This window comes from Cryptomeria japonica, chromosome 5 (assembly GCF_030272615.1).
Source record: "Cryptomeria japonica chromosome 5, Sugi_1.0, whole genome shotgun sequence".
NCBI classification, from domain to species: Eukaryota; Viridiplantae; Streptophyta; class Pinopsida; order Cupressales; family Cupressaceae; genus Cryptomeria; species Cryptomeria japonica.
In genome coordinates this window covers 199,893,019-199,917,463 of record NC_081409.1, presented here as the reverse complement: position 1 = coordinate 199,917,463, position 24,445 = coordinate 199,893,019, and the positions used below count along the sequence as shown (strand labels likewise).

General features: G+C 38.7%; 1 protein-coding gene across 4 annotated transcripts in view; it reads right to left on the bottom strand.

Annotated features, from left to right (window-relative positions):
- The window catches only part of LOC131072832 (anthranilate synthase alpha subunit 1, chloroplastic), a 211,056-nt gene that overhangs the window by 162,195 nt on the left and 24,416 nt on the right, over positions 1 to 24,445 (bottom strand). For all 4 annotated transcript variants that reach the window (XM_058009114.2, XM_058009112.2, XM_058009113.2 and 1 more), the window contains 4 exons: positions 24,043 to 24,298; positions 23,641 to 23,819; positions 23,313 to 23,502; positions 6,803 to 6,954 (listed from right to left, as the gene is read on the bottom strand). In XM_058009114.2, coding sequence (XP_057865097.2) covers positions 6,803 to 6,954; positions 23,313 to 23,502; positions 23,641 to 23,819; positions 24,043 to 24,286 — 765 coding nt within the window. In that variant the 5' untranslated portion in view covers positions 24,287 to 24,298. The remainder of the gene's footprint in view (positions 1 to 6,802; positions 6,955 to 23,312; positions 23,503 to 23,640; positions 23,820 to 24,042; positions 24,299 to 24,445) is intronic.

The following is a 24,445-nucleotide window of genomic DNA, read 5'->3' as shown; positions in this document are numbered from 1 at the left end:
GCAGCAGCTTGTTTGGTGAAAACAATAATCAGTAATATGTAGCAATCAGTTGTTCTGCAAAAAAATTAAAAATTGCAGTTCATTCACAGATGGGTATGACAAAAGAATTAGTCAAGGTTGGGTTCAGCTAACATCTCAATGCCGATTTGATGGCAAGGACCTTATTGAAGACCTGAATGTGTCTATTTGTTGTACCCATACAAGATTTTCAGGTCATGTCTAGTTTTAAGCTAGGATTTTTCTTTTATTAAGTGCAAGTCATGTTCCAAAGATTACCCAGTCTACTTCGTCATCTTTTTGGTCTGAATCTTCACAAGATATGGAACTAAGATCTTTAAATCATCCATCATGGTGAACAAGGCTAAGTTGTGGCTAAAGAAATTTTCTGTGTCTGGAATGTTAGCAGCATTATTTGTCATTGATGTCAATTGCAGTATGATGTGTTGTCAGTAATGTGTTTGCAGATTTGGCTCCAGTCTGCAGGGCTGCTATGATGAACATAAACAGAAAAATATGATGTCAATAAGGGAATGTAAACAGAAATATGCCACGGGGTTTAGATTGATACCATTCTGTTTTGATTGACATAAGAATAGAACTGTATGTTGATCATGCTGTGCTTATAATTGTGGAACAGAATCAAAAATCAATCTATCATTTAATCAGGAACAGAATCCAAAGTGCTAATAATTTAGTTGATCATAATGTTGACATTAGTTTCAGTTTGGACGAGTCTTGCAATATTTTATAAAAGCAGATTGTATATGACAGTTTGTGCGGAAGTTGAGGGTAGGTGTATATCGGTTTTAACTGTCTTAGACAGTTTAGTAGTTGTGGGCATTAGACTTTACTTTAGAAGAATTCAAACTCCCATGTGACCACCAACAAAAAGAGTATGTAGCAGCTAATATTCCAGCCAAGATTCTCATTGCTCAATTAAGAACCAACTCTCATCAGCTCCAATGTGAAATAGGGAGGTGGAAAAGACCTCAAGAGGCATGGGAAGAAAGGGTGTGCATTTTTTGCAATACTAGAGCAATGGAATCAGAAAAACGCTTTATTTTGTAATGTGATGCTTTCAGTATCTATCTATATTAAGTTTGTGGGAGTTGTCGAACTTTCAAGGTTCCCTTACTTGCATGCCATTCATCCAGATTCCAAACCCTAAAACATCAACAATTTGCACTAAGTTCTTTCATGCACTTTAGTTTCAGGCTTGCACTTACCAAAGTACCTCCTTGGCACCTCCAAATTCCGAATTCCCATACTTTGACTTGAATTGTTTCATTCATTGTAGTTTTAAACATACACGTACTACAGTACTACTCCTTGGCACCTCCAAAATCCAAACCCTGATATTTTGCCTTGAATTCCTTCATGCATCAGAGTTATGAAATTTGTCATTCAGGCATGCCTTTTCCCTAAACCCCGACATCCCACTCCTTCGCTTTTCAAAATTTTCTAAGTATGGTTGTTAGAGTTCCGAACTTTCAAGCTTTCCTATCTCAGCATGACTTTCCTCCGCACCTGAAAATCTGACTTTTCCTTGCTTTTGTCAAAGTTTCAGACTTGCTTGTCCCAACATACATTCTAACCAAACTCCAATACCCCAACTCCTCGATCCTTCAAAGTCAATGTTTCAAGATTGTCCTGACTTGGGTAACTTGTTGCAAGTATGCCCAATTCCCAAACCTTGACTCCTTGAACTGTTTTGCTAAGTACTTTATTGAATTCGGACTTCCAGCCTTACCTCCACTTGAGTACATGTTCCTTGTCATCCTCAAACCCCAAACTCTACCAATTGCTTCATATATCTTTTCAGAGTCGGATTTTTAGCCATTCCTCTACTCAAGTTCTTATTCCCTGTCATCCCCAAACCCAGGACTTTGTCAATTGCTTCGCATATATTTTTGAAGTCAAACTTTCGGCCATTACCATACCCAAGTACTTCCTCGCTAGCATCTTCGATATCCGACGCAGATAACTTCCAACATGTACCCTATTGGAGTCAAAGATGTGAGCATCCCTTGAACATGGTACCAACTATGCAACACTACCCAACCTTCATCCCTAACAACACGAGTTATGTCCAACTCCTAATCCCCAAAACTTCGACAATTCCCACATTTTGAAATTTGTTCCCATCAACTTCCCTATCTATCCCAAAGTGCATTAATGCTCCAATTTGATCCTCTAACTATCCAATCAGATTTTTCTCACCCAAAAACAACTGCTCACTTCAAAAATGCAAATTCACATGCATTTTAGGTAGTCGGAAAAAGAAATTCACTCGTGCCTCCAACAATGCAGCGATTGAATTTAAACATCATGATGGTTCTAGCTACTATTCTAACAGACTTTCTGAGATTTTTCTTGGCTTACACGATAAGGTATGGTGGCTATTCATGCACGAATCAAATTTTTTCCTAACTAAAGGCTGTTGCAACGACTTTGTGATGAATACAATTTCTTATGAAGATTTTGTGTGTTCTCTGAGCCATTTTTTATGACTCATCATCTCACAATTTGTGATTGACAAATGTTGCCCATTCAATGGGCACTACCTTTGCAATCTATTCTAAAAGAGAATAATTTTTCATGTGTAAAAGGTTGGAAAGACAATGGAAAAGAATCTCTGTGCTATGACCACAGTTTACTTTCATAAATACAATAGACTAAATAATTTCTATGCAATTTGTAGTCATACAAACTTATAGTTGATTTCTATGAATAATGATTTAATTGTATTGTTGTTTCCTTTGCTATATTGTTTATTCTTGAAGAGAAGTACACCTTGAAGGAAGGTGAAAAATCTTTGCCTATACATTTGCTACACAATTTGCTATTCTATTTAGTACACTTTCAAGACGAGTAAGAAATCTTTCTAGGAAGCAAGTGGGATTTGCAATGTTAGGAAAATAATTATTAAGTAGAACTTTGGATTCAGAATACATTTGCATGTTCATGTTATTGTAAAGCAATAGAAATCGTTGTAAGGCAGTGCTATGTGTTCTGAACCACTAGAAGAGTTGTTGTCAGGACATATTAATAATACTTGATGACTCTATTTTCCCTAGATATGCACCAGTCAGTCAAATAAATTCCTCCCAGCCCACTCATGCATTTAAGAATGAAAAAGCTTAGATGAATAATTTATTTCTGTAATTTATACTATTCATATCTGAGCATTACAGGTACAAGGGATGCTGAAGACTCTTGTAAATCCTTGCCATGCTTGTATGAATATTTTATTTGCTTTACACTGTGATAAACCTATTGTATCTTCTTTGGGAGATTTCTATTTTTTAGCAAAATCTATTTTTGGATATCTTTACATGCACGTGATGTGGACTCTGAATAATCTATTGTTAATTATCTAATAATCTTAACCATCAATGTAACTAACAATTATATGGTTTTAAAATTGGAATTTGTAGAAAGGATATTTTGTAATAAAGTTTCCATTGCATGTGATCAAGTTATTCCTAGAGTAGAAGCAGCATTTACTTTTTTCAATTTATTTCCATACAATGTTTTGAAACCTCATGGATAAATCTCTTTTTGCACCAAGTTTCCTAATGGTGATTTTAAAGCCACCTATTCTTGAAATTCCTATTTAGTGATTTCTGGGTTGTTGGTCCAAGAATGAACAAAAAATGCAAGTGAAAATGGAAATGAAATGTAAGTGCAAACCCAAAAATGTATCCAGTTCCAAATGTAGTACTTGTAAAACAATCGGTGCTTCGTTTTCTTGATTTGAAGCTCCATCTTCTACAATTGCTGTTGGAAAAAGTTTTCATCTTTTGAAGTTGCAATTTCTCCCTTAGGGGGGCTCTCTTGTTCAATAATTAAAGGCAAAACAAATTCAACAAATCCCAAACTATATGTTCCCCCCTTAATGTTTCAAATCTCCAATCAATCTCCTTCAAAAGATCAAATTTTGCAATTTTTTCAAGACAACTCAATTGTCAATCAATGTTGGTTGTGTCCTTTGCAAAGAAATGGGACTCAGACTCGGCTCAGACTCAGCAAAGCCGAATCGGACTCAGACTCGGGACTCGGAGTCAAACTCAGTTGGACTCGGGAAAGTGAAAAACTCAAGAAATTTAGAGATTTTTAAAGATTTAAAACTTGTTTCATGCACCCTTTATTGAATACACCTTAAAGACACAATAACATCATCAAACTCGGCTCATTTGATTACATACACAAGTATACATCAATCACATAAGCATAAATGCAAATTGTAGCTGAAGGAAATAACAAACATAGATATATAAATATTGTCAAATGTATACAATATTAGAAAACTCATGGAATAAAAAATCAATGTCATCATATGATCATCATCAAATGTTCCACACATACCAAAGGTAAATACAACTACAAGCCTATGGCTCAGAGGAGCGTGCAGCCTCTCGCCCCGGCCCCCTGCGAAGGCATCTAAGGTAGGTCCTGGATGATTCGGCAGCCATAGCCGCTCCCCGTGACACCATGCCATTCTCACCAACATCAGGAACATCTGTGTCACTATCTACCTCTGAATCTCCTATCTTTGCTCGTGCTCTCCACTCCTCCTCTGCCATGGCTACAATCTCCGCCTCTATATCTACCTGGTCGATCCAATCAGTGTCAGACTCGCAGGTTAAATTTTCCCTACTTCTATCGACACAGTTTCCCCCCATATTTTTGGGCGGGGTCAAGGGGCAGCGCCTCACAAGGTCAAAAAGACTTTTATTATTTAGTAAAGGCATCAGGTGTTATTTTTCTATTGGCTGACATGTTGTAACCCTATTTTTTCTCATTCTCAGGCGGAGGTTGTAGTGAACAAAGACGAGATTATTAATTTTAAAAAAACTTTAAAAAATGCATTTTTTTTTGCCTTTTTTGAGCCTTGCTGCCGGCCGAGTCCCAGGCATGGGACTCACCAAGTTTGGCAAGTTTATGCCAAACTCGCCAACTCGGCCAGTCTGGCGAGTTCACCCCCTAGACTTGGACAAGTCCGAGTTCAAGCTCGCCAGACTCAGGGGGCATGAATCGTACTTGGACTCGCCGAGTTTGGCGAGTCCGAGGCAATTTTCCGATCTCTGGTCCTTTGTGCTTTCACAAAAAACATCTATAATAAAGTTCTCTTTTTTCTCATCAAATAGTCTATAGGCCTTTGAGGATTCTAAATATCCGAATTTTTTAATACTCTTGTAATCCGACTTGTTCATTTACTCCTTGGGATTCCATGCATAACAGGTCAATTCAAAAACTTGAAGAAGCCACAGTAGTGGAAGATGACCACACCAATTTAATATTGACACTTCATTTAAAGAGCTAGTGAATATGACCAGTTGCAAAGACAATACTTTTGTTTGAGCTGCTTCTATGCACAAATGCAAGTTTACTCCTTTGAAATACAACATTGCCCAAATTGTATTCATCACAATTCTGTTCATCCTTTCAACTACTCCATTTTGGTTGAGAAGTGTGAGGAACTGCAGGATGATGCTTGATCCTGTTTTCTTGAGATAGTATCTTAGCTTGTGAATCAATGAAGAAGGTGCAATATTCTTGCACAAGTGATTTCACCATGCAACGTAATAAATAGGCTAAAGAAAGATGTAATAGAGGATCCAGGCCTTTAGAATTTAAAAAAGAAGATTTCAGTAGTTTAGAATCCCTCCAAGAGCTGCTAGGTTTTTAAAAGCTTCTGTCAAAAACCAACAGACTCACATAAATTTGTTTTTAATATTCCTATTGATGTCAATAAAATGCAGTTTCTAACATGATGGAATCCAGTTTCTACTAGCTGCTCCCTTCAAAGGCAAAGTTTATTCTCCAATTCATCCATGGTAAAAGACACTTTTGGGGAGGGATGGGGTGGTGCGGATTTTCATCCTTAGGTAGAATCAATTTTCTTTGAAGGTAAATTTGGAATAGATATGGTTCTGCGGAAATGATTCAAAGAAGACGTTGTGGCTCTTCTTTGCATATTTCCGGAGTTCCATTTGAAATTGCAAACCTCAAATTTTGGCTTCGACTTTGTGGAAGAAAACACTTAGAAGATGCCATGTCCCCTCGACCAGAAGATCCTTGAAGCTGATCAATATTGGGTTGTGTGCAGGGAGTACTTTCTTGTTTCAGAGTTTAGTGTAGTATTGGTTCAAGGATAAGAGGGGCATGGAGAATATAAAACATAATAATTGTTTAATTCAGGAATTCAAAATTGAAAGTTGATGATTAATTTGAATTTCAGTTGTTAACTAACAAATATATCATTCAAAACAATTCATATTTTTTCTAATTTGTTAGTTTTTTTTATTAAATCATATTAGGGTCAACTTTTTGACTCTGTTATGTTGGTCATTCCATGGCTGTAACTATAGCAAGCCTATCAATTTCAATTTGATAAAGAAATAGAAGGATGTAATTATAGAAACTAGGAAATAACTTGTTCATTGCCTTCATATGTATTTAATTTCCATCTATATAAGCTAGATTGGAAGCATTCTTCGGAATCATAAATTGAAACATATTCCATAATTGACTCAACAATGAATTATAATTTTCTGCAGCACTAGATACAGAACAGATCACGAGTCACAGGTTTATCCAAGGATAAAAGTAAGTCTTACACAATTCTGAAGCAAGAATAATCAACCAAATGCATTATCTTTTTAAGGCAGGAAAACAAGACTTTCTAAATGAATGACAAAATACAGCAACCATTTTCAGCCTATCATGTGCTCTAGGAGGATTATCTAAGTCTACTTTAGATACCAGAGAAAAGAAGAGATCAAGAGCAAATGCATACCTTTTCGACATGATCAAACACTACAACATCATTGTAAAGACCCAAGTGCATATCAGGTAGCCCTCTGTCATCCTTAGGAGCTTCTGAAAATGGTAATTTTCTCTTTTCCACATATCTCACGGAATCGTATGAAAAATATCCAACCCATCCACCTAAATAGATTTTTTTTTTTTTTAAATGAGACAAGAATTGGGGTTCAAAAATAATTAATAGTCAATAGTCAAACAGAAGATCAGAAGATACGTAACATCTAGTGCCCACTTATCAATTTTTTTGTTATTGTTAGCCCGAAATAAATTTACAATATGCAAGATATGAAGCCAACAAAATATATTACATCCAAAGATTGTACAGTAATAAACATGCAAAAGAAATAATTTATTAACAAAAATAAACCTTATATATCTTAAGGAACTTGAAATGACAATTTATTTGTAAGGGCATTGTTGTGATGTTTTCATGCATCGCCCCATTGCAAATGGGTACCACCAATTTTTGCTTGGTAGCGTAGTTGTTTTAGCTTAGTCATCTAGCTTGGCAGTAGTTTCTTTAGTTATTTAACCTATTGCTTGTGAGGGGATGCAATGCCTTCTCGTCGGGATGTGATCAAGTTAGGCAGTCTAATAGCAAACAGGTCTCCCTTTGGATTGATTTGGAGTCTTCTCAGCTCTAAGTGCTTAGAAGATAGGTGAGAGTCAAGTGGTAGATAGGAGTCAAGATGATCATTAAGTGATGCTTCATAGTGCACCCTTCAAGTCAAGTCAAGATGAGTCTTAGGTGTGATAAACAGTCAAGCGAGCAAGTCGATGTCCTTAGGTAGAAGCAAAGAACGATCAAGAAGTGATGATCAACTGAGATGAAGTGCTTGATGAAGATTGTTCAAGCTCTAGGTGATGATGAAAGGAATGACGAAATCAACATGAAGCGACATAGTGAATTATCCTTAAGTCTCCAAAATTCACGACCTAGGAGACTTTTATCCTTGAGTTGCTCAAATCCACGACCTAGGAAACTTTTATCCTTGAGTTGCTCAAATCCACGGCCTAGGAGACTTTTATCCTTGGGTCTCCAAAATCCATGAGCTAGGAGAATTTTATCCTTGAGTTGTTCAAATCCACGACCTAGGAAACTTTTATCTTTGAGTTGCTCAAACCCACGACCTAGGAGACTTTTATAATTGAGTTGGCTCAAATCCACAGCCTAACAAGGTGAGTGATGACTTTTATCCATGACTTTCTAGATTCCATGTCTCAAGCATGAAGATAGCAAGGTTGATCTATGATGTGAAGAAGAAACGATGACCTAACTCAATCCTTGCTTGGAGAGTGAAGAACAACATTATATTGAAGGTGAATTAATAGACTAAGTGTTATATTGAAGGTGAATTAATAGACTAAGTGTTCGAGTTGGCAAGATTGAGTAGTGATGGTGATTATACTCGACTTGCAAAAATCCACTAACAAGATCATCCTTAAGTTGGCAAAATCTGCGACTTGAAGGTGGATGTAAGTGAGATTATCATTAGGTTGCCAAAATCCACGACTTGATAGAGGTAAGTGCAAGATTATGTTTGATCAACTAAACGACTAAGTGTGATGGAGTGAAGTGATCAAAGCAACCAACTACTTGAAGAGGGCAAAGTTATCCTTGAGTTGCTCAAATCCATGACCTAGGAGGTGAGTGATGACTTTTATCCTTGAGTCTCCAAAATCCACGACTTTTAGGGAGAAAGCAAGTTTTATCCTTGAGTCTCCAAAATCCACGACTTTTAGGCAGAAAACAAGTTTTATCCTTGAGTCTCCAAAATCAACAACTTTGGTGACTTGATGTTCATGTTGGCTTTGATAAGGAATCCATCTCAAATTGACCTTACAATATTTTTATCATTCACTTCAGGAAATCCACGATATTTTAGTGAAGAGCAACATTTATCCATGGCTTGCTCAAATCCCCAACCTACCTAGGTGAGTGGTGCTCAAATCCACAACCTTGTTGGGTCACTGACTTTGAGGCTGGAAATCAACTTTATCTCTGCCTTAGCTAAATCAGCACATGGCAATTTGTGCTTGAAGTGATAAAGTGCTAAAGACCACCATCTTGAGGAAGCAAGAAATCAACCATGACTTGAAGAAATCCACGACCTCTGTGGTGAAGTTCAGCAATTTGTCCACTGCTTGCCAAAATCCAAAATCAGACTTCAAAATGTTAAACATCTCAGACTTAAAACCCCAATCAGATCTTAGACAATGGAAAATCACACTTCAAGTCATTAAAATTAGACATGGAAATCAGAAACCAGAATACTTAGAGTGGAATAACAGATACATTAAGTTTGTTTGATAGCATTTTTGTTTGTTTCGAAGGTGACTGATAAAGGGAGTGAAGGGGCAGGCTGCAAGCAACATCAAGACAGAAGATGAACATTAAAGGAGAGCTTCATCAGCAAATAAAGGAGTGCAAGGGCAGTACACGGAATGATTGAGTAAAGATGAAGAAGGCCACTTCCACAGCTTGAAGAGGTTCAGCTCATCCGGATACAAGACTCAGCAAGATGGTGACGGAGACAACAATCACTGGCATTGAAAAGGCAAATCAGCACAAGATGAACAGCATCAAGATATTGCAATGAAGATGAGGAAATTTTGCAATTATCTTGAATTTCCTCCAGAAATCCAAGATCAAAGACAAGTGCATGATGAAGATACCCAAATGTTAAGTGCAAGATGAAAGTTCAGCATACAAGAAAGAGAAATTATGAAAGTGATCAAGATAACTTAAAAGAATCAAATAAGGTTAGAAGGTCGACTTGAGCAATATGATCATTATCACTGGCTTGGACATGTTGAGAATCAAGAGATATCCCCCGAATCATGAACTCTTCTTTGCGATGATCTACAAGGTGTAGGCTAAGGTAACGACAGCTCACCTTCAATCATCAATCAACGTCAACATGTCCAAGCTTAGCGAACCTAGCTCATTCAAAGGTGGAGCAAGTGACATTTGTGACTGCATCAAATATTGTTTTTCTTACCTAACCTCAATTCCTATTGGTTAGAATTCAAGGATGAACATGTGTCCTAGAATGTAATTTTATCATTGGTCAAGCATGAAATGTAATGCAAAGTTAGTTGTAACTAACCAAAATTAGGTTTTTATCTTGTAAGTAATCTTGGCCATTGATTTGGATTTGATCTTGGCCATTCATTGGTAAAGGGAAGCCTATATGAGGCTTGCTCTCCTCATTCGTAAAGGTTAATAGTTAACAGCAATAGATATTAGATAGCAGAAGCTATTAGAAGTAAAGTAGAGTAGAGTAGGACGAGGAAACTTGAAATTCTTGCCAAGACTTGTGAATAAACATACTTTTCATGGAAGATATGGTGGAATGTGTTGTTCTTTCTACATGTTGCATGGTTTCTTGTTACTTCTCAAGTTTTAGTTGAAATTAATTTACTATGATGAAGAAGTGTGTGGATGTTGATAATTCCTTGGTTCATACTTTTTGTGGTTTGCTGATTGTAAGCTACAATTCAAAGATAGCCCGAACCTTGTTATTGTACTAAGTTCAATTGTGGATATATGTTCAAGTTGCGCCATATTTGGGTATTTGAATGAATGTTCATGATATGAAAACCTTTATCATCCTTACAAGATTGCACTAATTTTGCGAACTTGTTCCTAGCATGGCAAATCAAACCTTAGTTTAAGGAATATGTCCATCCAAACATCATACATTGTTATCATTGATATTAGAATTAGACTACGCTCACAACCCTGTTTCCTTTTTGATCTTTCCTTGTTAGTCAACTAGATCTCAAGTTCCAGCAGGATGAAGTATCCCCTATGGATATTTGCTCCAAATTTAACCAAACATTCAACAGGTATTTAAACCAACAATTTGCATAGAAACTAATTTCCTTTCATCCAATATCTTTGCACACAGAATATACTATAAAGTATAAACCATATATTAAAAAACTAGAAAAGCAATGTGAAATTTATATATGAATATTGTCATCAAAATAGATGGTCCATTACAACCTCCAACAAAAACAATAGAATTATCTTTCCAATCGTAGCCACAAAATTTAAAGTAAGATTGGATGTACGGAAAACTTCCCAATCAGAGATAAAGGATGTACATAAGGGTTGGAAATCCACATACCAACAGTGTCTGATACCTTCAACAAACACCAGTCATAGTATAGCTTTCACCATTGTAGCTAGTCTTCTTCAAGAGGGATTTCGTCCTCAAGAAGGCTGATATGGACCAAGTCCAAATCTCCAAAATCTCACAAGGTTGCAACCAAGAAATGAATCAACCTAACATCCTCAAACAATCATCTCAATCCTCTTTTATAACTTTTTGAATGTCCCTTGGCCTTCCATTACCTGTTGCCTCTTCATTTTCTTTTCTTTTATTTCACATTTGAATTAAAGTTTGTTTACCCCGTGGGGTGTGTTATTAATATTGCATATCAACAGTCAGATAATAACCATAGGATAGAATAGTAACCAGAAACTCAGAGCCATGCTTTCATTAATGCCAAAATGTCTAGTTCAATAATCATTCTCTGCATCCGTGTCCCCAACAACAAGTACAAGAGCATATATAAAGACACGGTTGAGGGTTGCAGTTACCTATGGGGAACCGTCATGCAATGGACAACTACCCTCGACGACACTAACATACTTAACCAACGTAGCTTAACAAGTAGTACAAAGCCCATTTTACGACCAACATCATCCCCCCCCTAAGAAAAGTCGTCTCCGGACGACAAGGACAAAAATTCGGGACTTACACAACAAAATGAGGATGAAGTACACTGTATACAATAAGAAAATCACTGAGAAGAAGGGGTTGAGGGGGCGTCCCTGAAGGAGGTAGTTGCACCGCCAATGAAGAAGATGCAGGAATTGCTGACGCCAGTCGAACCCGGAACTCATACACCTATTACGTCCTCACCTGAAAACCCTTTTCTGCTACCATCTGATGCTCAAGTGTGGATTTCACCATTATTGCTTCCACAAGGAGTTCTTTTTTCCTTGACATCACAGTCCTCCTACGCCTATACCAAACTTGTCTGTAAAACACGCTTTTCAGTCTCAGCCTCCACCAACTGCCAATTTGTCCTCGATAGCCACCCATGCTGCCCTCTCGGCATCCAACTCCTAGGTACGCTAAGCTAAGTCTCACGCTACTATTGCCTCCAACCAGGTGGTCAGCTCCTCCCGAGCCCTCTGTGCATCTACCGAGGCAACCTCACGCCCGGCCGAGACATACTCCGAGTTCCTCAAAGCGTACCATTCATGCCTGGAAGTGGCCACAACCCTCTGGCACAAAGGCTAGGAGATGCCTCAAATCCCCCATCACACTCCCCAAAGGCTGATAACTGAACAGAATAATTCCCTAGTGCCGTACAACTTCACGTTCTTGCAATGCCTTCCCTCAAACTCTTTTTGTTCGCAACCGCCAAATCCATCTCCCTCTATGGCTTATGGCTTCCCCGCCAATGATTCGCTTCGAGCTTCTTTCTCACAGTACAAAACAACCCCAACACTTACCGTGACTTCTCTGATGCCCTTCGCCCAACTCAAAAGTGTATTGTACCTCAAAAATAAACTAGGGATCTGGAGGCAGCGCCCTCACAGGGTCTGGGGCAGCGCCCCTCGCGGGCTCCGGGGGCAAGGCCGCCAACACCAATTTACAACCTTCAGAACCACACAAAAATCCATGGCACACATCATTTTTGTGATATTTTAAGATGCCAAAAACCTTCTTCTCCACTCTAATTTTTTTCAACGTCCTCGCTCCAGACTCCAACAAATGATTTTTCAATATGGTCAACGTTTTTTTTTTTTCTTTTGGTTATAAATTAAATGCATGCTTGTTTGAATGTCGGCGCATTTTTTCTTTTCACGTGCCATCACCACCGTTTATCCCTGTCCTGTTGTGGTATTTTTCCTTTCACCCTTTTTTAAACCGCCACTGCCGCTGTCGTGCTCCTTCAAGCCTATGGTGGTATTCCACCACCAATGACCTAGGTCAACGGTGGTCCACTATACGGTGTCCCACCACACGGTGGTCTCACCATGGTGGTTCCACCGTACTGTGGTCCCACCACCACTTTCAAAGAAAAAAATTATTTTTTTTTTTCAAATTTTGTTTTTTAAATTTAATTCCCTAATGTAATTGGCCAAAGATTTTTCGCCTCAAGTCTCGTGCCTCTGGGATCACCCTTCATTCTTCTCGGTTTGCCTCACGCGAGAGTCTCCCACTTTGGTCCCGTGCCTCTCCAGTCGCCTGCCTTGCCTCTCGGGCCCCCTTCCATCTTCTCGGGTCCTCCTCCAGACTCTCGAGTCCCCCTCCGGCCTTTCGGGTCCCCTACGCGCTTCTCGTGGTAGGGTTTCAATTTGGACCCATTGATGGCAAGTCTATTTTCAATGGCCATCCGAAGACCTGGAACCATAAATTCTATAGGGACCATGGTCTCCTTCCCGTACATAAGAAGAAGAAGAATAAAGATTTTCAAGGCTACGACCTTCCACACAGGGTTCCAATTGTTGCCAACGCGAATGATCTTGGGATTATCTACGTCACTGAGGTTTGTCTCCTTCAATTTTACCTCTTGATACTTGATGGGTTCTTCCCTCGAGAACTGGTGTGCGGTGGTGTCACTCACACGGGCATCTCCCTTCCAATATTCTCTATATTCCGGCAGGTACACGTCCTCTATTACTTGCTCTAGTTCCTCTACTTCGAGCCTGTAGCTCTGGAACATTTCGTAATCCTCCATCTACCAATGGAAAAGCCCGTTCAATGACCCCATCTCATCCTCGGAGCACTTTCCTAGTTTGAGAATCCCTTCGTCGTTGGGCTCCATGCAGCCCCGTCCTTCGTCCCTTAGGTCGCCTTCTCCTTCACCCTCTGATTCCGAAGATGATGCCAATTCCTCACTAACCAACTGCGTCCCAAGGTCTATGATAAACTTCCTTCCTCCATTCTCCATAGACAGAGTGTTCTTCTTCCAGTTGTGGGTGGCCTTGGCTGCCACCAGCCACCCTCTCCCTAAGATCGCATCATACCCTTTTTTCTTTAGTGGGATTACCACAAAGTCCAGTATGAAGGGTTGCGCCCCGATGGTAACTTGCTAGCCCATCAGTGTCCCGATAGGTTTGATTCCATGTTGATCAACTCCCAACAAATTGAATGTAGATGGCCACAGCGTCGGCTTCCCCAACTTCTGCCAGGTTTCTTCTGGAAGACCATTCACTCCCGATCCACCATCAACGATGGTATCGGTTAGAATGGTGCCAAGGATACCCATCTCCACAATGGTCGGGTTCCTTCCAGTTTTAACTGCCAACAACATGGGGTCTATTGCAGACCCCCCAGGAACATCCATGCGGTGGTTGGTATTGGTGCGTGGTTGGGAGAGATTATTCAGCAACGTCGTTCATAATTGAGGCATCGTCTAGAGGAGATCGTGTACCTTCACAGGCACCTCCAGTTTTAAAATTTGATTTAGTATAGCCTCCTCCGCCTCGAGTTGGTTGGAAGTACTCGTCGTACTCTTCGCCTTCGCCCTCTCTCGTATCTCTTTCTCAATTTCTTCCTGTGCTTCTTGTACCCTTCGCTTCTCCGTCTCCAGGTCTGGGCACGTTGCTTGTCTGGCTTGGGCGCAGGTTATGGCCAACACTTCCTCTTCTTTGGTTTCCTCGATATTGAGCAAGTTGACACCGAACTTCAGGCAGGTGGCGTCTTCATGGTCTCCCAGTCCACAACATTTGCACAAATATTGTGTGGCCTCTCCCTTCAAGCATTCTTGGGCGAAGTGGCCCCACTGGCTGCACACTCTGCATTGTATCATCGGTCGACCTTCGGAATCGTATTGGATCTAGCTCCTTGTATTGTTATTGTTGTTTCGCCCTCCCCACCGGTTATCTCAATAGCCTCCTGATGTTGTATTGTTGTTCGCCTGGGAGTTGCTGGTACCACCCAATGTAGTTGGTTGTTCCTGCATAAGCAATACTTGTCGGTTTCGTATTTTCATGTTGTAGGGGCATTCCCTGGTGGGATGCCCCATGAACTGGCATATATCACAATAGGCCTTCTTTGGGCAAGAGCCTTTAGTGTGGCCGTCCGTCTTACATTTCGTGCACCAAAGCTCCCCCTCGTTGATCTTGCTCGGACCTCCCTTCATAACCTTCAGCTCTTTCATCATCCTTAGCATGTCCTTCTGCAGGGCTTGCACCTTTTTGCCGGACTCGTCATCGTTGTTGCTTCCCTCGGAAGAGTCATCATCCTCCGACGAGCTATCCTTCTTTTTCTTCTTGGATGTCTTGGTCTCACTCAAGATCCATCGCTCTATTATATGCATCTTCGTATGAGATTGGTGGAACAATTTTCATCATCTTCCAAAGGGAGTGTTTCAATCCCTCCACGAACCATCCCTTTTTCAACCCATCTGTTGGTTGACTCTCCATTTTCCCCAACAGTTCCTTGAGCCGCTAACTATAGGCTCGGACCATCTCGTTCTTGTTCTGCTTTGTGCCATAGATTTCGGCTACTATTTTATTGTCATCTGTGAGGAGGCGGAACTCTATCTCGAACTCCTTCAGGTTGGGCCATGTGCCGACTTTGGCCTTATCCATATCGGAGTACCAGTCGATGGCCACTCCCCTTAAGGTTGCTGGAAATTGTGTTACCCATTCGTCCTGGTCGGTAACACCATTCGTTGACCATATGGTTTCGCAAGTGCGGCAATGGCAGACAAGATCTTCCTTCTCATCGCCGTTGAACTTCGACAGCTTCTGTTTACTGGCCATTGATGGGGGTCGTGTCGCCTGTCATGCACCTGCACCACTCCCACCCGCACCGGTGGTGTTTGTTGTTTGAGTGACTGGGTGTACAGTGGTTTGTACCCACGTGCTTGGTGTGATGGGTCCCAAGAGGGGGTCCTGCTTGTCGTATGCCTATGCCTCCTCCACACCTACGGTCGTACGGTTGCCCTCCCCTTCGTTCTCACCCTTGTCGTCTGTTCACTTCCTTCGGTGGTCCTCCATGCACGATGTAAGGGATAAATTCTTGAATTGATCCCGGGTCTCTTCGACCAGATTTCTTCGTAGCCTTGTTTCCTCCAAAAATTCTTTGTGGCTTCTCACCCTACCATGTTTTGGCGACACATAGAAATCTCCTTCGGCTTCTGCTCCTACACCCTCCGTGACACCTCCTTGGTTCCCTTCGGCAACCCTTTGACAGGTCGTCCTTCGGCAAGTTGCCTCAGCCTCCGTCTACATTCTACTTGTTCCAGAATCAGGGCTCTCTGTGCAACCTCCCACTCCTCACTTTGTGCCTTCTTATTTCTATCCTTATTTAATAAGTTTGGCATTAATTCCCGTACATAATGTAGGAGTGTTCTTTATTCTGCCCCTGAGGCTCAAGGTTCAAGTTTCCCGTCGTCGCTTGCCATTACGCTCCTCTTCCCAACAACAGGTGTTTTCTTCATACTCCCGGAGGACCTATTGGTGTCGCTCCTCATGCTGGGTTTCCTCCCTTCGGTGCTAGTGGGCAAGGGTTGCTTGGGCTAGGAAACGCGGGAGTTGGTGCAACAACCTATTTGCCGTCGGACTGACGTTGAGAGCGTCCCAAACTACACCCTCGGGTACCTCTTCTTGCGTAGCCTCCCCTCGTACGAAAGTCTCTATAGTCGCCTGGAATCGGATCACGAAGTCGCTTGTCAATGCGTTCTCCCCTTCATAAAGTTCTCTCGATCGGCTATCATCCCCCCCGATGCTATTGCCAATGGGCTGGCCCATTATACTCCGTAGGCCATTCACGCTCCGTGGCTACCCAAATTCAGACGGCAACGGCACCAGATGTTTACCCCGTGGGATGTGTTATTAATATTGCATATCAACAGTCAGATAATAACCATAGGATAGAATAGTAACCAGAAACTCAAAGCAATGCTTTCATTAATGCCAAAATGTCTAGTACAATAATCATCCTCTGCATCCGTGTCCCCAACAACAAGTACAAGAGCATATATAAAGACACGGTCGAGGGTTGCGGTTACCACCCGTGGGGACCCCTCGTGCAACGGACAACTACCCTCGACGACACTAACATACTTAACCAACGTAGCTTAACAAGTAGTACAAAGCCCATTTTACGACCAACAAAGTTGACTTTATTTTATTTCCCAATTTATAAAGTCACTTAAGTAATTATATAATATTATCCTTATGATGTACTTTTTAAAGGAATAATATTAAATAATTACATTAATAACTTATTAAATAATTAAACATGTTTTTAATTATTTAATTATATCTAAAGCCAAAAGGGGACATTACACAATCGTTTATAAACGTAAGTCCCCTTGGTTTACCAGCAATCACATCAACCATTGAGACTATCCAAACATCAAGACCTGACAATATAAACCTTGGAGTTATCTCAAGTGATCATATAGTTCAGCATTTGGGAAGATTTTGTTCAAGAGAGGATAGAGTATTCAATACTTCATTCTGTGTTCGAAGTGTCATAAAACACACATCAACAAGCACCAGAATGCTTGTCTATAGTAATTTATCACCATTCTTAGATTCAACTCCTTTTGTTCATTTACTGCTGTTGCTAGTTTTTTTGAAGTGCATACACAGCTTCATTATCCAGATTAATATTTGCAATAAATCAGATTACCATAATTCAGTTTTATGAATTTAAGCAACTCTTTTTTTCTTTCTGTATGATAGAGCAAGATAATTTTATATGCCAAAGAAAAATTTGACATATCTTGTATAAGAATTATGAAAGGAATACTTCTCTAATAAGGGTTGATTTTTTACAGGTGGAATTGAATGAACTGATGAGATGAAATTATGTCTACAACCACAAATATTGTTCTGGAGAGTCTATATAAAGGGGCTATGGAAATAGGGTTTCACATGTGAGGTTAAAGACAGTTGTTGAGCATTCAGTCAGTGTCACAATAATGTTCACAATAAACAAAGAAGACATGGACAACTAGGCTTGCAACCACCCAGTTTTACACACAAGGTCCCTTTGAAGTCCTCAAAGGAAAATAGACTGTTGGGGTATGAATAACGATGTTGCCAAAGGTCAAACACAAAATGGATAAAGCAAGTCAAACATGAAGAGTAAGTCAGAAGGATTGAACGGGTATTCAACAAATCTGAAGAGCAGATATCCAACAGATCTCAAGCCATGTAACTAATAACAACTTTAGAGGTAATGATGTTATTAATCAAACTCATCAGGTGTTCCATCCCAAGCCCATAAGTGTGCAAAAAGGACAATTACAAATCAATTAGTAGGCATATCTATCTAACTAACTTGCAGATTATATCAAACATGCAACAGAATTGTGCAAACAAATGTCTTGATACCATCATGTATTCAAAGAGAATGTGGTATAGGAGATAAAACTCTTATACCCATTATGAATGATATCACAAATTCATTGAGAATGTGTTCCAAAATATCACGTTTGTATATTATCCAACTATGTCCCATTCATCATCCCCAATAGGAATTGATAGGATGAGTTATAGATTCTCCAAATTACTTACAAGATGGTTCAGTTCCAAGAACCATCAATGTGACAATTGTTTCAATTACTCAAGCTGTTTGTTAATTTGGAAGCTTCAGTGTCACGTGGCCAACTACTAAGATGTACGCCCTTCGAAGCCCCACCTTTGGCTGCTTGTACACATGGAATACAACATAATGTGATATTCAAAGTGTTACAAGCAGTGCAAAATGGTAATGTTAATATAATGTAAACCTTGTGATTATTGCAAGGGGTTCACTTAATGTTGCACATCCAACCCAATTGTACTCAGAGCTTTTACCCCTTCTTGAAAACTGATGATCCCCTTTATGCGGGTACCCAATTGTAAGAACTAGGCTTGGAGATGCTATCAAGAATGCCATTTTGTTTATCCTGCATACTACCCCATATTCACAACTTGAAACAACTGATATATACCTTGGACAGTGTGAATAGAGATGGCATTGACGAAATAATGTTTTTTGTTGTACTCAAGAGTGTAGGATCCAAATTTGATGGTTTTATTGAATGGCAGATGTAATATCCCTTTTAGGGATTGTATAAAAAAATTTCCACTTTTCTCACCATTACCAGCTTACATGCATTTTAATGTCATATAGTTTGCATTCATGTTTGGTTTCAAGGTTTTATGATTCTTGTTCTTCCCATAAGATTTGATGAATAATACAACTTGAATTCCTTTAAAAATATCAAGTGTATTTGAACCATATTAACAGTTAATCATCATGCATTGAAATTTCAAGTAAACAGAAATAACAATATAATTCTGACCTTAACCTTTGTTGTAACAATTGTAGGCTTTGATTACAATCAAAACATATTCTTGTTCTGTCAATGCAACTTCACAAGTTCACTGTTTAGAACATGACTTTCCCTTCTTTATCTAGGCACTGCCTTGTTGAATTCTAGATTTCAGAATTCTTTCCTTATGACCATGAAACCCAGTTTTAGAAGATGGAGACCAACTTTGAAGATTCACAACTCCTTTAAATGTTTATTTGTCTTCCCTCCTAGAATGTTGAAATTCTTTCATTTGTTGTCATAGGCCCGACTCCTAGCATGAGACCAATAAACCACTGGAAACCCTCAAAATAAAGTAGCGTCTACTCATTGTAATGTGCTACCGCAAATTTCTTTCCCCTTTCCCTTTCACTTTCCAAAGATTTAGTATTCAGGCCTCATGTCAAAAAGTTTTCATAAATAAGGAAATTAAGTACTCTTGTAGTAGTTTCTGATTTGGCAAGGTTGTTTGAAACTCGCATAACGATTGTAATGATGCATATGTCACTCATATATGCAAGAGAGATGAAACATTAATTTGCACAAACTGAAATATTAATTCTCAGAATGCAAAACTGCTGTCATGAGGAACAGAATTACATTGGAATACATAATAAGAGGCTGACCTCACAATATAGTAAAATGTAACTTTAGGAGTGGCTGGAACGTCGCTGTCCCTCCCAGTCCCCCCATCCCTAAGACGTCACCGTCCCCGAAACGGCAGATATTGGGGGGGAATGCGTTCCAATGGTTTACTACAAATTTTGCAAATTAAAAATAAGTATGGAGTGATTAATCAATTAAAATATCACCTCACAAAAATATCAAACAGAGATGTTACTTTGTGCGTACATGTGCCTCTTGATGCATTACATGAGGTAAACCCTCAATTAGAGACCATTGACGGAAAAAAAAACCAAGAACGAGGGAAAGAGGAGATAGCAATCATTAAAAAAGATTTTCTTCTCCAATTCCTCTATTCCCTTCCACTCTGAGCACCAGTGCTAGTGTTGAGCCTCGAGTTCGAGGATCCAAGTTGAATTCATTTATTGTACAACACAATACTCCAAGTTCCCTACTATCACTTAAGAGCACGAATTGGAATAAAGACAAGCATCAAACAACAAATGAAATAAAACAGATTTTGTTCTAATGTTCTATTCCATTTCACACGGAAAGGAAAATCTGTAATGTCCTACCCCAATATGAACATATAATTTTTTCTGCCTTTCTGACTTGTGTTTGTTTTGATATGTTTTTTTATGGTTTTTGCTTGGGTTTTGAGATGAAAATGAAACAAAAAAATGAAAGTAATACTGAAATGAATAGAACAGCAAGTTCACCAATCTAATAGATAAATTTATGAATTTACTGAGGTGAATTTTGCCAGCTAGATACCATAATGTTCAGGTACAGGTCTGATTACAAATCTGAGACAGCCAATTTGCCACAATGAGTCTAACATTTCACCAAGGAAGACTTTCCCTATGTCTGATCTGCATTAACAGATTTGTATCAAGTCTGATCTGCTCTTTGGTCCTCCAAACCCTCACGTACCAGCTAGGGCTTTGCTACTTGGTTTCCAAATAGAGTATGACTGACTGGTAATTGTCAAGGGTGCTGATAAATAGTGCTAATAATGACTCAAATCTACTCCTACAGTCAAAAATAATAAAGAATCTCTATCCCTTTCACTGTTGCAACCCCCCTAATTATGAGTCCTGCTGATCTTCCTAGATATAATTGAAATTCTGACCTTTGGGAGGTTTTCCACTCCTATAGGTCTTCCAAATTGAAAGGGTTTTCATCCCTACAACCTCCAAATCTGACCCTGAACTCCAGAGCTTTGGTTTGCAACTTCTTCCTATAAAAAATGATGTCAAGAATGCTCAAATAAGACACTGTTTTATTCAAGTAAAATATTAAAGCAAACACTTTAATATTTACTAATGATGTAGCTAGTCCTTGGCTGATGTCTATAATTAGCAGGCGAACTCCCAATATTCACCTAAAAAATAGGAACTCTCCTAAAAAATAGGAAAATGTTTCTGATCATCTGAAAAGGCTCACAAAGCCCCCTGCAAGGCTCCACAAGCTCCAAGTGGTCACCAAACGAACTACTAATCTCCTAAAAAATACGTACCCTCCTAAAAATTAAGAGACTGCCTCTGAGCTCCTGAAACACCTCACAAACCTCTCCCCAAAGGGCACAAGACCCCTGAATGGGCTTCCTATCCACCGCATTAGCCTATGGGAACCCTAGTGATACGCTAACCTTGCTAAAAACTTTGACACTAAGGAATGTGCAAAATGGGAACATTACAAAATCCTCCTTATTTTTGTTTATAACTATGTTTTATTATTTTTATCTCTTTAATTTTTAATCTAAAGATTTTAGAATTTAGATTCTAGAACCCATATTGATGAGAAGATAAAAGACACAATTTGGAGTGTAAAGGTGGCAAATGTGAAGGCCATCATTTATGAGCAAACATAAGATGAAAAGGAAGGGTTGCAGCATCATGTTTAATTGCTAGATAAATACGAGAAAATTGTTAAATATTTTTGTTTATTCCTCAAGCAGTAGAATTTTCCTACAATTCTTTGATGCTTCAAAAAAGATTAAAAAACATTCATTAAATTTGTTAGATTTTAAAGGAAGTTGTGACCGAGGAGGGTGAGGAAAAAGTTTTAAACAAACAAAGCAGCAAATCATGTTTTCTATAGATAGAACTCTCATCAAAAAGCACCGATCCTTATTCTGAAATCTAAACCTTATATTGGAGGATTTTGGAAAATTCCAATGGATCAATGCAATTGTTGACTATGCTAAAATTTGTAAATACATCTATAATGACGCTTGGATCCTAAACTTAATGAGACAATATAGAAACATGTATTTGGCTTGTCTAAGAATAAATTGCTTAGTAATGAGCTTCATCACATTGAAATCTTTGCTTCAGTCAAAGACTACCTTGAGACACACGGCCATCTATAAGGAGCGATCTCAATCTTTGAATACTAAGGTGATTGTAAGAGTTGTGGTTTTCAATGAGCAGAACTTCTACCTTCAAACAAAAAAGTTCGCAGATGTAAGTTCATATTTTCATTTATAGTTTTGTCCATTTTACTAGTTTATTATTTATAGTACTTTTATTTGTTTTTAATTTTATGTTCCCTTCTTTAATCCATTATTCAACTGTTTATTTATGTTATTGTTTAACTACAAATTGTAGTGTTTTTAGTTGTCCTCCTTCATGTTGTTGATGGAGAGAAGCATGGGCTATGTTTATGAGGGCATGGGTAGAGCCAAGAAAACTATCATATCCATCTATTGTAAGCTTGAGGAGAAATATCATGCCATATAGGATATCACTGGTTTTTGTTTTGATGTCATGGATTTCATAATCTATGAGTTTTGTATACCTAAAACACTAACAACATTTATATTATCAAAAGTGTTGTTTCCTTCAGCTCAAATCTACTTTTGTACTCAATTCATCAATGTACACTTGTGTATGTGATCGAAGTAGCTTCTATTTGACTAGTTTAATTATTATTATGCCTTTAAAATTGGTTGGTGAAGAGTGCATAATAAAAGCTTTAAATTCTTAAAAGATCTCTCTATTTAATGATTTTTTCCAATTTGCAAATTCTAAGTGCCAAGGCCAAGTCCAAGTCCAAGCTATAAATCACCAAAATGAGTATGTGTCAAGTCTGAATCTTGTAACTATGGTTCATAGATCTTTGGCCCCTCCTATATCCATGTACATTATAATTTGGATTTAATAGAGTTATATGTCTGAACAAACTTGATTTTGATTTAACGGGTTATGTTTCTGAAGAAAGTTTCCTACTTACTTTTGATGGTTATATAATTATCTTTGCAGTTCAATCTCTAAATTCTCAACTAACATCATTATTTCCAATAAAAATACCTTTTTGAAACATTAATGGACACTCATCTTTTGAATTTCAATTTTATTTCAGAAATTGACACTTGGAGTTTCTGACAAAATTCTCTCTTCAAAAATAAAAAAGAACGCATCTAACAATACACATACAACATTCAATCTACTTCAAAAGCCAAGGACGCTGAACTGAAAATGTTAATATAAGATACAACATACCACAAAAAGCAGCTGGAAGCTCATCTGTCAGTACTGGTTTCCAATCAGCCATAATAGAAGGAGGTAAGGTCATAGGATCTTCAACAATTTCTTCCTTCCTAGTTCCTTGCTCATGGTCCATTATTGTAACTGAATTTTCTTTAGCAACAATTTCCATTGAAGGCTGTGCTCCAACAATACTAAAACGGCCCTAACCACCAAAATCCAGTATAATTAATTGTTACCACATAATAGTAAAATAGTGAAACATTGGTAAAATAATAACAATGTTATTACAAAATGTGATGAACAAGAAATCAAAGCCAAAACTGCCAGTGAAACAAACTACCACATTGGTGCCTTTGTGACCTTGCTCAACAGATTCAAACAGGAAACTAGGGGCTTCCCTATCATCTTCATTCACCAAGCACCGATAAGCAAGTACCGGCGTCAAGTGATCCGAGAAAATACTGCGATAAAGTGGTATCAAGTTTCCCTTCTTTGAAACCTCCACAAAATTCAGAAGATCTGTTCAAACACACCACACTTCATTATCCATTTGTAGATGGCTCAGATTCAGAAACAAAACATACTTGCTGTTTTACAGACTCAAGAAAAGCAAAAGTAAAATACAATACAAGAAGTCAAGAGTCCAAATCTCGTCAGGTGCACCTATAGATACTAAAAAAATCTAAAATCAACATTCAAATGAGCTTCTATGTATCCAAAAATAATTTGGAAATATATATACCTAATGGAGCAAGATCTGCAGTTACAAGTGTAGTGTTGGCATTTGTGACAGGATGAGTAGCTGCAAAGGACTTAAAACATAAGCTCTGTTTTCGATTAGTCTTTAATTTCCTGAATATAAAGGAAGCATAGAGTGGCCGAACAGTGTTGGATCCATTGATATTTTTCTTGCAGTAACATGCAGATTCCCTGAATGAGACAAGAGAGTGATGAGCTCCGAAGGAGGATGCCAAATAGCATTCCATGTCAAAAGATACCTGTTAAAATGAAAACTGTCAGAAAAACAACAGCTTTCAACCCAGTCCTAGAAGCAAGAAAAAAGAAGCAACTTATTAGAAGCAAGTAAAATAAGAAAAAAGCTAAAAGCACATTGCCAACAACGGAAGGTTTTGAGAATTAACAGA